The sequence below is a fragment of the Rhipicephalus sanguineus genome, chromosome 1 (genome assembly GCF_013339695.2).
Source record: "Rhipicephalus sanguineus isolate Rsan-2018 chromosome 1, BIME_Rsan_1.4, whole genome shotgun sequence".
Classification (NCBI taxonomy): domain Eukaryota; kingdom Metazoa; phylum Arthropoda; class Arachnida; order Ixodida; family Ixodidae; genus Rhipicephalus; species Rhipicephalus sanguineus.
Window position 1 is genome coordinate 81,942,782 of NC_051176.1, and position 13,445 is coordinate 81,956,226.

Below are 13,445 nucleotides of genomic sequence, written 5' to 3' on the forward strand. Positions count from 1 at the left end.
TTCCTCACCTTCTGGCTCTTCAGCAACAGGCTGTGCACCGGCTACTTGAGCGATAATGTCCTCATCAGTCAGGGCACCACACACCGATGCACCGGTGTCAACTTCAACATAATCGGCAAAACGTACGCCCCGAAGAGTGTCGCGCAATGCCACTGGCATGAGCTCCTCAGCCCCGTCCACGTCGACGTCACAACTATCCTGCGCACTTCCAGCTGCAAATCCACTGTGGCGGAAACAGTTTGCGATTGTGGTCGCGGTCACCTGTTCCCATGCGCGCACCAACATGTGCATGGCAGTGAGCAGCGTAATGCCGAAGTCCTTCCTGTCGCCCGCGCACAAAATCATTCTCTCCAGCATGTGACGGCTATAAAAGCACTTGATGTTCCTTATCACACCCTGGTCCATTGGCTGTAGGGCCGCAGTCGTATTTGCTGGAAGGAACACTAACTTTGTTGCTCTCAGCTCAACATCGACTTTGTGCGCCGAACAGTTGTCGACGACAAGAAGAACGCGTCTGCCGCCCAGTTCCATTCGCCTGTCGAATTTCAGTAGCCACTTCCTGAATAGGTCACCTGTCATCCAGGCTTTCTTGTTTGCGGCGTACTCCGTCGGCAGTGACCGAATGTTTTTGAAGCACCGTGGCTTGAGTGCTTTGCCAATCACAAAAAGGGGGACCTTTTCCGTACCGGTCATATTTGCGGCGACCAGAACAGTGACACGCTCTTTGCTGCGCTTGCCGCCGGCACAGCTGTCTCCCTTGTAGGTGATCGTCTTGTCTGGCTGCAACTTGAAAAATAACGCTGTCTCGTCAGCGTTAAACACATCCTGTGGTGAGTAGCTCTCCAAGTACTGCTGCAGGGTGTCGCTTCTCCAAGTAGCGCATGTTTCGGCGTCCACTTCCTTTGCCTCGCCAGATAACGTGCGGAATACGAGCTTGTGCCGCTCCCTGAAACGATGAAACCATCCCTCGGAGGCGACAAAGTCTTCAATGTCCAAGCGCAGGGCGAAATCGGCTGCCTTGGCCATGATGATAGGGCCGCTCAATGCGATACTCTGGGCTCTCATTCCTTTAACCCAGATAATCAAAGCCGACTCCAGTTCCGGGAACTTCGCTGTCCTTAGCCTTTTTCGACTGGCGCCAAAATCCTCGGCTTCATAGGCGTTTTCAATGGCCGTCCTGTTGCGTATGTAGGTTGACAACGTGCTCGGAGGTATGCCGTGCTTCCTCGCAATTTCGTATTTGCTCGAGTTCCCTTGGTCAACCTCTCGCAAAATCTCCACCTTCTCCTTGACAGTCTTCGCGCAGTAGTTTCCCCGCGGCATCTTGCAACTTCGATGCGGAATAAGACGGCTTGACGGCGTGAACGAACAACGTGCTCGAGGAACAAAGTGACGCTGCCGGGTGCGGCCTAGGACTGCTAGGACTACTCCGCCAACTCCTCAGCGTCCCGCGGGTCCCGCGTATACAAGTGGCGCCAGGCGCTGAGATAGCGGGAGGGCTACGGAAAAAAAAAAAATTGCTCCCTCGATTTCGGATGCCATACTTTGCTCGCCCTTTGCTCGGAGGCCACTTGAAGCTCGAAAAAACCGGTCGTGCCACCTATCGTTCGGCCGTAAAAGCTTCCACTAGTGTTTGACGATGATGACGCTCGGCGGCGCGCGCTTCGAATTATCCGTAGAGGCGGCAATTTCTGTTCGAATTAACGAATCGTTTTACACATGGTCTCCTATGCACTGCGGACCGGACTGCGGCGACCATTTCGAATTATCCAAAATTTCGAATTAATGAGGTGTGAATTAACGAGCTTTCACTGTACATGCGTGCACTCCGCCGCTGAAGTGGCGGCAGCGTTCGGCTTGATTCGCCGTTGTTGTGGCGACATAGAGGGAACCGGGCTGTCGCACATGGACAGTCTCGATAAGATCAAGGCCAGCGTCTTCAACTTCATTTGGAAGATGAAGAAGCAGGCCAAGATAAGCGATTTTTTTTTCACGCAAATGAAACATTCTGTTGCATCGTGTGTGCGGAATTAATTGTCTTTCTTGAATGCGCTGATTGTGGGTGATCGTCCGCCACTGGGAAGGTCTCGGCGCCTGTATTTTTTTATATAGAATTTTTCATATATCGAACTAATTCGCGATCCCCTTCAAGTACGATATATCCGTGTTTGACTATATATGGCTATGAAGGATGCTCCATGGTGGGTGCACAAGGGATTCATTTTGATTACCTGGAGTTTCCTAACATACACCTATCTATATCTAAGCACACAGAGGTTTTTGTATACTGCGCTCACTGTGATGTAGCCACCACTGCTGGGAAACAGACCCACGACTTTGTGCTCAACAGTAAAACACCACAGCCACCGAGCCATCAACACAGGCTACAACAATGGTTTCCTTGAGCTCTGGGCTCATCGAAACTGGCCCACCTGCTCCCGACTAGTGGTGGCCATTGTGAGACCAAATGCACTGGCTATTCCTACAGGTGAGGATAAGGACAAAAAATTACACCATCTCCCACTAAAGGGAACCATGTGGGGATGCGAAGCAGTGCTGGGTGTTCACTTGTGTTTCCATTGTTGTTCCATTTGTATGTTTCCATATATGTTTCATTTGTGTGTGGAGTTGTGTATATGTTGTGTACCGCTTACGTTACCCCCCCAGCTCGTTTCCGTTGCGCTTCGGCTTTGTGTTGCCTCGCAGCTTCGATTCGCTTGCCGGCGTTGCCGTTTATGTTCAGCTTCGCGAGCGTCCATAGCGCCGTTGCGAAGGAGAGTACAACGGGAGCATGCGCGCGCTGCATTATATATGAGCGCACAGCTGTGGCAGAGAGAGAGAAATGGGAGAGAAGAAACGAAACGGAGGCAGCGCTCACGCGAGGAGAGGGGGGAGAGTTGGCGCATGTGCGTGGGGGAGCGGATGCGTGAGGGAAGGACGGACACAGCCCCAAGCAAAAGCTGCTTCGCATCTAAAAAAAAGCGTGTGTACCCACCTTCTGAAGGGCGGCTCTCGCCGATTCAGTGTGGCGCACCTGCTCGGCCATTGACCTGTTCTCCCGCGTCAGAAGTTCATTCTTCATCTGCAACTCCCTGCGTCAACCACAACAATTACAGTGCTATCTCGTTGACACGATTCTGCATAATAAGTTTTCTGGGATAATACATTTCACTTTTTTCCCCTTTTCACAACCAACATCCTGTAGGTTATAATATGGTTAATGCAATGTAATGCGGTTAATGCGATTTCCTTTCTAAGTGAAATTGGATAATATGACAGCAGAAGTGTGTTTTTACTGATATTTCTAAACCTCGTATTCGTATTCGTATTCCAGTGCGTTAGATTTGAAAAAATTCTTACAGCCCACAAACGTGTTACAAGCATATAGCTATTCAGAATCTGCAGCGGCAGAGCAGAGAAATTGCCACCAAGAGAAAGTGGGGAGACAGCCACTGCTGCACCACCAATTTCAAATGGGTAGATAACGGCGCTATTGCGTTTGCCATCTAAATATGTCTATTTTGACACTTCTCGGAGCTTGATTTAGGTAGTCTAATTTTCAAATGACAAGTTTTATTTTCTAGTTCCCCTGAAGATTCTATAGACAAGATTACGCCGAATACATATGTGGCATTTTTTTCTTAAAGGGCCAAGTCCACTTTAACTGAAACTGAGAAAAACGTCATTTTCTGCTACTGACAATATGGTCTGGCCTTCTCCAATAATTTTTTGGCAGTGTGTTCATGTCACCAAAATACCTAAAATCTTTATTGCGGCTAAAATCTATATAGCCCACAATCGTCGGTATTCAGGAGTAAAATTTGGATTTGGCTCTTATAGATTGTAACATTTCAAATGGGCTTGAATTAGTCTAAATCGCAGCGAATGAACAATACAGCAATATTTTGTGACAAAATTAACACCATCCTTGAGCTTCCATCGGTGCCATCCTTTCTTCCACGGCTTTAATGGCGATGACTGGACTTCTAGATCGAGTGGTCCTTCCAGAGAAAAGGCACACCAATCTGAACTGTCAGCAGTGTTTTCTTGTTCTTGGCATCTATTGAAGGCCTTCAAAAAGTGCTTCAGCTCTTCTTCTTAGCTTGTTTTATGCCGCGCCATTACGAATCACTTCTTCTTCATGGAATAAGTCGGTGCCTAATATGTTCAGTAACAGCCATTGCTGCTCCAATCAGGCCCCAAGGCTATCCTTCTCATATATCATGGTCGGAGCATATTGGCATATGGTAAGTGAGGCTTGAGCTTCGCTCCGTTTCTTTCAGAGCAATCTCAAGTACGTTGGAAGTCATGCTAAACGGGCTGCATACAAAGCCTACATAAGGCCACTACTTGAATACACCTGCCCTCTGTGGGATCCATCCCATTCTGTGCGAATTAAAGCTCTTGAATGCATTCAGCCCAGCACTACAAGGTACGTCCTGGGGCGATATGATCAATTCGAGAGTGCAATGGGCATAAAAAGAACTCTTGGATGGCCTCCTTTAAGCGAACGCTGCGAAAACCTTCGTCTGAAGCTTTTTCGTCTGTGCTGTATATCGCCAGCTACAGGACTAAAGAAAGATTATGCAATTACAGGAGACATGGAAAAAAAAATTAATTTAAATTATGGAATTTTTATGTGCCAAAGTCTCAATACGATTATGATGCGCACCGCAAAGGAGGGGAGGGTTTCCTTAACACGCACGCGAATAACTACATGGCTATTTTTGCGTTTCACCCCCTTCAAAATGCAGCTGCCGTGGCCGGGAATCAAACTAGCATTCTCATGTTCTGCTAAAACCATAGCCACTAGGCATCATGACGGGTGATAAAGTAAAAGCTCGTTAATTCGACACCCGTTAATTCGGAAATTCGGATAATTCGGACGGCTCTACTGGTCCCGGCCAAAGTGCATGTTAACCTATTGGACCAAACCTTCGTTAATTTGTCAGAATTGGGCTCCGCACCGCTTAATTCGGAAAAATGCTGACGGCTGCCGCTACACAATAGTGTGGTAAAACAGTGCTGGCACCACTGGAGCGTAACCGAAACCTGAGTGACATCGCCATCGTCATCAACTAGTGGGGGCGATCGCAGCGTCACCAAACGTCGGCGTCTTCTTTCTTCGCTCCACTGCGCCTCCGACGCCATTTTCCCTTGTGCTGTGTCGGCACTGTCTCTTCTTGCGGAGTTCTCTTTTTTTTTTCCCCGTTGTGACCGTGTTTACATCTGAGGCTCGAGCATGCGGCAGTAGCTGACGATGGCATCGACGAGGTGTCAGCCGAGTCCACCGAGGATGACTGCCCGACCTTCGATGCTGTCCTTCTCACAAATATGACCCTTCAGGACTACATCGCGATTGATGATTGTGTCGCCACGACTGGTCTCCTGCCCGATCAAAAAATTATTAATGATGTCGCGACCTCATCGCACCTCACGGGAAGTCTCGGAGGCACTTTTGATATTAGAGGACGTTTGCCTGAGCACAGTGCTGGGCAGTATCGAAGATACATGTATCTTCGATACTATCTTAGATACTGTTTGGGTATCTTGTATCTGTATCGCGATACGTCTCGCAAGACGTGTATCAGTATCTGTATTTCCGATACATTGAAGAATGTATCGTGTATCTTAAGATACAAGATACTGCGATCGCGATAACACCACCGTGCAAAAGAATAAACGCTGACTTAACTCCACTTCTCAATATGATACTGTTGCCACTAGGCCACCAGAATTAAACTAAGGGCAGCGACAGTGTTTTATCTTCTCACCAGAGTTTTCGAGTGAGGGCAGGTGATGAGCTCTGAGCGTTCCCATTGATGGAGCGGAGTCACGTGGTAGCGCTCGCGTCTCGACAGTCAAGCGCGCAAACGTCTGCGCCCAGCCGTCCTTTCGTTTTCTCGTTTGCTTTCTTTTTTTCGTTTTAGTGGCGTCAGTTCCACGACACTTGGCTCTTAGCCACTGTCCTGTGCCACGCATTCCAATGCGTGTGGCGTCTTTCGCACAAATTCTGATGCTTCTGTAGTGTCGTTATCGAAGTTCCTCTTGCGTTGTGCTTCGTTACGAAGTCCGAAGAATGCAAGAATGGGGTTGCTTTGTGTCTCGTGGATTTCACCCATCGGCGACTTAAAGAACCTCGAGCAAATAAGATTTTGACATCTATAGGGAACCCAAGCTCAAGTTTGCGGCGCGACGACAGCGCCGCGCTGCGGCCATGGAGAGAAGCGCTGGTGCAACTGGGGGCATGCGCGGCCAACTCAGCCTGTTTTTGGCAGCGGGAACACGCTCACGCGCGCGTCCGCGCGTTCCTCAGTCGGTGCGGGGAACTGGGGCGCCGTGCCGGCAGCTTGGCACGCTGAACCGAGAGGCTTGCTGTGCGAAGCTGCGCATTTCCGCGATGGCAGAAGCGACCCCGCGGAAGTGGACGTGATGTCGGAAGTATTGCTGTGTCGTGGGCTGCCACAACAGTGCAGACAACACCAAGGCACGCGATTCACGTGTGAAGCTGTATCGGTTCCCTGGCATGTCACACGAGAAATAAAAGCGACAAGCGTGGATCACCGCAGTAGGGAGAATCAAGCATGTCCTTGTTGATAGCACTGTCTCGCCTTCTGCTTTTGCTGTCTCAGTTCACAGCTTTCGTTCGTTTCGACTACCTGTATCAGTACGTAATGCTGCGCATGCACGCAACGACTACAGTAATGATTACTCGCTGTCGTCTCGCATTGTGAAAGTCCAGTTGCGGTTGTAGCTGAAACAACTTTATGTTTTGATTCCCCGTGTTCGTGCGACCTACCCGTCGTCGAACGTTCACACTACCGTTATACCGCGGTTAGCAGTGCGCGGTTGGTTGAATTCAACTGAACTCGACACATTGTCAAAAGTTCGGCGCCTGCAATTTACGCTTCGGGAAGGCTGCTTTATCGCGCCGGAACGGACGTGTTCGTGCAGCAAGTTTTATACGCCTGTAAAGTCGATATTCTCATAAAAAGAGAGTGCAAGCATGACGCGAGAGCCGAAAAAATGAGGCGAGCAGTTCAGCTTTCCTCGCAGTGGTTAAAGCTCAGCTAGCTGCCTCGCGTCTAAATCGGCGGGTGATGCTCGAGCGGCACGGAGGACTTGACTCTTAACCTTCTCAGGCTTTTCTAGTGCCATGGCCGTATAATTTCTTTTTTTTTTTTTCGCACACCGCAAACGTTTGTTCACGAAAGTACACGGCTGCTACTGCAAGCATGCCACATCAAAACAATAATCATATGCTTCATACTCCACAACGCACTATGCACGGCTTCACTTCGCAGTTCATATGGACCATTACGTATCTTCAACATGACAGAATGAGTCGTACATCGAGGTATACGTCCTACAGGGTGTTATCGCGACTTTGAAAATGCATTTCGCGTTGAGTCGGGCGTCGTAGTCGTCGATCGTCTGCTCTCCACCCTAAACGTGATTGACGAGCCTTTCTCCTTTTATCAAGTTCGCTTTTCGGAAGTGCCTGTCCAGCTCGGATCTTTTTGAAGCCACGCTGCAGGCGGTAGATTGTAAGGCGACGCGAATGTACCGCGAGAGCTCTGCGCGTGCGCGGAAGCGAGCGGCGGCGCGGCGTGGAGAACGGAGAACGCTCGTTGCATGCTCCCAGTTTCTATTTTTCTGCCAGCGATGGCGCTGCCTGTCAAGAGCAGCAGCGCCACTAAGCGATGCTTGGGAAGCCTATAGAACCATCGGTACCAATGCTATATCTAAAAGAAGAAACATTCAGCTAACAGAAGCTATCTTGGCGTACCTCTCTTTCTCTTTTATTCAATGAATTATTCAAAATATAATTTCATTGTTAGCACAAGCTCTTTCAAAGCTGTCCTTCATTTCCATCCCATACATTAACTATGTGTATGTATTGTTTTTTTCCGGTCTGCTTACTGCAATATGTCTTTAATGTGCTGACAAGATAAGCTCTCTGCTTTATTCTTACCCTTAAATGTCTGCGTCATTTTGCAGAACAGCGAGCGCCACCAATTACAAAAGCGACAAGCAAAAACCGCAATCAGCGAAGCGTATAAAGAGCTGTCGTGCTGAGCAGCTAAAGCAACGCCAATAAGTTGTTTGGGAATGAAACTAATATACCTTGAGCAAGAAATACAAAGCTTTTGAGATACTACAACAGGCATTTCAATCAAACTAAACAAAATTGGTCGCAGTTAATAAACTTTCAAGCGAACATTTTGGTGCATAGGCGTTTAGTGCGACATTATAGAGATATATAATAGCAAATTTGCGAATGTATCGAAGTATCTTAAGATACAATTGGAATGTATCGTATCGGATACAATCAGTGTTGTGGTATCTTGTATCTGTATCTCAAATACTTCTTGCCTGAGTATCTTGCATCGTATCGCGATACAATTTCAAAGTATCTTTGCCCAGCCCTGCCTGAGCACTTACGACAGTTTGTGTGCTGTTGGCCATTTGAAAGAGTTAAGAAAAATTGTAATGTCAGCCGGAATCTGCACGAAAACGCAGACGACCATTACAAAATATTTCAGCAAATAGAAGTACGCTTCTCCAACTTGATTTTAATGTTGCTTTTCCTGTTCATTCGTTAATTCGGCATTCGGTTAATTAGGACATTTTTTTCGGTCCCGTGAAATCCGAATTAACGAGCTTTTACTCTATGGGGGAATGTGGTAGTCTTCTAGTGGTTGTTGCTTTGTAGCATGCTGTGCATGCATTAACAATAAGCATATAAACCCTTGCAGAAAAAAGAGAGAGAGAGAATGAATATGAGAGCTTGTACAATGTCTATTCGTGTTTGGCAGCTATAGCACCGTTTGACGTGGATGCACCCATGTTGACAGCATGTCTCTATCGCGAAGACTAACGCCCATGATCATGAACCGTTGAGGTAGCTGACGGTGTGAACATATATTTGGACACAGCGAATCGTGAATCGCGCGTAAGGATGATATCAACAAGTTCATAATGAACATTGGTACCCGGTATGCACTTCTTCAAAGCGTCGTCAATTAAGGAGAGAAACGGCACGGTGTGCGCTTTCTAGTAATGGGTAGCCGACGCCTGTGCTCATGCATACATAACACACACTGCACTTCAGCAACGCGGGAGGTAGAGGTTCGTAGCCTGAGCCGCAAACGCGTGCGTCCCGCTGGCCTCTGTCTCGCAGGCGCTGCTCTCGCTCCACCAAGGCACGACATTCGCCCGTCGAAATCGTGTCCTTTCTGCAACGCATATTGCAGCAGTTTTGTTAGTAGGTGCTCTCGCAATTGAAGCAGTCGGCGGCAGAGAAATCCCGTTCGTGCACGTGGAAGCTGCACTACTCCGATGAGCCGACGCACGCTAACACGAATCCAAAGGCAAAGAACGTAACTGCGTCAAGGGGTGCCTCGGCGACGCCAGCGCGGCCAGTCTACCTCTCTGGTATCGAGACGCTTTAACCACTTTAACCATGACCTCCGATATCACGTGCAATCTCGGAGTAAGCGCTAGTAAGTGTCGATGGTGAAGCATTACTTCTTTTCACCTCTCACAGACGGCGGCACCGCCCCGCTCCACCCGCCGCGAAAGAGAAGGTGTGAAAGATACAGTATAGACCGCTTATAACGTAAGTCGCCGGAGTCGCGAATATCCGCACTATAAGCGGTACCGCACTATAACCAAAACAACCTTCTTCAAAGGCTGCACTTGCGCAAAACGTGTTGAGCATGTAGCCTCGCGTGTCCGATAATCGACATATGCGATTTGGGGCGCTTACAACCTCTTAAATCTCCGAATGTTCAAAAATTAACCGCCGAAGACCCGCATTGCCAACGAAATAACACGGGGGAAAAAAGCAAACAAAACAAAGTGCCATCGCGGAAATTCGCCGACTACCTTTCAGGCCATCTCGAGGTATGCGCATTACACAGAAACCATGTCGAATCGCGACCGAAATTTCACGTGCTGAGCGGTACCGATCGTTCGATTTCACGGGCGCGCACGCGATGTCCGACATTGCAATCGAATCCGGAACCACCATTCGAGAGTTGCATGCGCCAACCATGCCCTCGTTTTCATTAACGATATGATTCTCTTCCCTTCAAGTGCAGCCATCGCAAAAAGTTTCGTTGATTCCGCACCAAACCGCAACTTTTATCGCCCGCGACCGCTACCGAAAAGCAACCAACGCTGATTAGGCCTAGCGTGCGGTTCAGCATGTTGTCGTGGGAAGTTTGTCCAAGACAACATGAAGATCGGACGTCGAAAAGATCGCACTCAAGCACTAACCCAAGAACAGCGCGCGCGTGATACGAAGTTTGTGTTCGCGGCCGGGAGATCAACGGCGACAAAAGCCCGCCAAGGTTTAAATCCGCGCACTGGCAGAAAAGGCGAAAGCCCGCGTCATGAAGCCGCAAAACTTTTCAATTTGCGGACGAGGTAGCAAACGCGATATCTGTAGCAAGTGTGATAACGACGACGCTTTTACCGACAGGAAACTTACGTTCCACGCATAACGCGCTGTCGGCAAGCGGCCGCGGAGCCTTGCCGCCTCGCCACCGCCGGTGCAAAGGCTACTCCGTCGCCTAGGCAACCACCATCCTTCCCCACTCGGCGAGCCCGCACAGCGCTGCCGCGGTCTTTTTCCTCCCTCCGCCCCTCGTTCGTTCACTGTGCGTGCCCTCGCCCTTCGTAACGACCTCGTCGCTCCCTCCCCAGCGGCGTACCTCCTTTGAGAACCGCACTCGCTACCCCGTTTGTCAGAAATATTTTCCCGCAACCGCATTATAAACGGTATTTCATCTTGGGGGACTGCACAATAAGCGGTATGCGTATACATGCGGTTCTATGGGAGGGTAAACGGGAGTTGAAAAAGACCGCATTATAACCGGTCCTGCACTATATGCGGTTACGTTATAAGTGGTCTGCACTGTATAAGGCGCGTTCGCGCCGTGCCTAGCATCTCCCGAGTTGGCTTAGTCGGTAGAGCGTCGGGCGCTTGCCGTCGCGGCCGCAACGTCGTGGGTTCGATTCCCAGCGGGGTATCTTTTTCTTGGTTTTTTTTCTTTCTCACCCGTTGGTGTCCATTTTATCAACGTCATATCCGTGACGGATGTACTTGGTGGACCCCGGCATAAAACACTTTCGTGTTAAAAAGAAAGCATCTGCTGTTCTATGCCTAGCACTACAACTTCCGTTAATTTTCATCAGTGCTTTGTGGGTGTGCCAAGAAAAGAAAGAAAAACCAGAATGCTTACGCAATTTTACTCTCCAGCATTTTGATGGCTCCTTCCAGTTCTGCCTTCTCTCTCTTGGCATCTTGTGAGCACTGTTGTAGCTTCTCTTTGTACTGCTTGCTCTCCATATCTAGCAGGAACAATTGGTCCTTCTGCAGGAAAAAAAACAAAAAAGTTGTCTCGTGTCACGAGAGCCAAGAGCATTAAAAATTGTTAAGCAAGCACTGTAGTCTTTCCTTTCATTCAAATTTAAAGCTCACCTCTATATCTACACAATCTGAAACTGGGACTCTTTTGGCAACAAAAATTTTGTCACTCTTCAACGTTAAAAGGACAAACCTTTTTTTTGAAACTGAGGAACATGCTGGACTAGGCGCAACGCCTTTCGAGGAATATATATTCCAGCAACAATTTCTGAACAGGACTTTAATATGCACAAATGCAATGCTTACATTGAACCTCCTGTGCCTAGCTTCGCAGTGGGAGGTTTGGTCCTCCCACCATTAGATCAACTGGTATCCAACTACTGCTATGAATCTTGGCCAGAAACAAGTCATGTTTTTCATATTTTTCATAATCAGGCACATGTTACTGCCGAAGCGCCTGGTACAGTGGAACCTCGTTAATGCGTACCTGCCGGGAACACCGCATAACTACGCACTAAACGGTAGTACGCATTAACCACCAAGTAAAAATTTGCATCTCCTCGCGTACGCCATCGCCGCCAGAAAAGAAATAAATACAGTGCCACAGCAAATATTGCCTAAAGTACCTACTGAAAAGCCTTTTCTTTCTTTTTGCCAAATTGGAGAAAAGATTCTGGTACTCTCGCACGACTGTCCGATAGTGCCGATAGCGCGCGGTGGCGACGCCAAGGAGCATTTCGGAGCTATTACAGGGTCCGGTATACGCAGTGACCGACGTAGCGACAGAACGGACAGTGTCGGCTTTCCGCGATATATATGTGTGCGTCTATACCGCGATCTGCTACTAAATGAAAACTGACACAGTTCCAGTGAAACGCTGTACGGCTGCGTGGAGCCGATCGTCTCCTGGATAGTTGCGTGCAGCGTGTCGCCTTCTCGGCTCACGCCGTCAGTGCCGGGCCGCTTGCTGTACCGCACGCGCGCATTTGTTATGGGAGTGTTCTTTGTACCCACTTCACTCCAGACCGTGCACAGGTGCGGCGATGAGCACAGATGAGCTTGTTCGGTTAACGCAGCGATGACAAACTTCCTGCAAGCGATGCGCACTCCGCGACGCTCTAGCGGTCCTGGCAGCGGACGGAAGCGCATTTGGGTGGTCGCCCAATAAAAGCGTGCAGTATGGTTACAACAGCGCTATGCTTGCTGAACCATACGCGTGCGTTTAGCGTGATAGCGTCTATGCAAAGAGGTTTCTCGTCACCCACGACTAGCAACGCTCAACTCCGCAACAGAGAGCTGCTTTCGTTTCTACAAAGCGGTGCGTGCTTGAACACGGCCCCGCACAACGAGGCGGCAGAGATCGGCGGCCCAGCGCGTTCAGGTTGTCGCCTATTAAAAGCGTGCAGTAGGCTTAAAGCAGTGCTGCGCCGCACGCGTGCCCGAGCAGCTATCTGGAAGATACTTATTGTGATAAGGTTGTCGGCGATAAGTCATGCTGGCGCGTTCGTCGGTGGCCGCTGCCTCACTTTCGTTCTTTCCCGATGCTTACCCGCAAAGGCGTCGCCGCAATCGCGCGGAAGTCGGAATCAGTGATCGACCGATCTACGCGCTTCTCGAAAAGACGGAAAACCTTTGGCGGCACATTGTGGTGTCGGGAAGTTCAGCGGCGCAGTAAAATTTTATGGCACAAAATGTTATCGCGGTACGCAGGGTACGCACTAACCGGTAGGCGTAGGCTCTATGAGACTCGGTCGGGGATTCGTCACAACTACGTTTTAACTGTTAGTACGCTTAAAGCGGGTACGTATTAACGAGGTTCGACTGTATATTGCTGCGTAATAGGTTTGCTCTATTCCTGTGCTCTCATCAACATCGATGCAACGTCCTAGCATTTTACCTTTGGAACTATGATTTCTTGCATTGCCTGTGCACTTAAATGCGAACAGCATGCTCTCGGAGCATTGCTGTTATTGCCCTAGGTGAGTGCACCTTGATTTTGAATCTACAGCTCCTTCATGAATATTCGCCATGCTGTATGTGGGTCACTGCGAAACTTCTCTGTCACGTA

At 49.0% G+C, this 13,445-nt stretch overlaps 1 protein-coding gene across 1 annotated transcript in view; it reads right to left on the reverse strand.

The window, feature by feature from the left end:
- LOC119393446 (hamartin) overlaps positions 1-13,445 on the reverse strand; it is a 68,981-nt gene that overhangs the window by 12,003 nt on the left and 43,533 nt on the right. Inside the window, exons 15-16 of the mRNA XM_037660476.1 lie at positions 11,253-11,383; positions 2,996-3,092 (exon numbers count right to left, since the gene is read on the reverse strand). Of these exons, the coding sequence (XP_037516404.1) occupies positions 2,996-3,092; positions 11,253-11,383 (228 nt within the window). The remainder of the gene's footprint in view (positions 1-2,995; positions 3,093-11,252; positions 11,384-13,445) is intronic.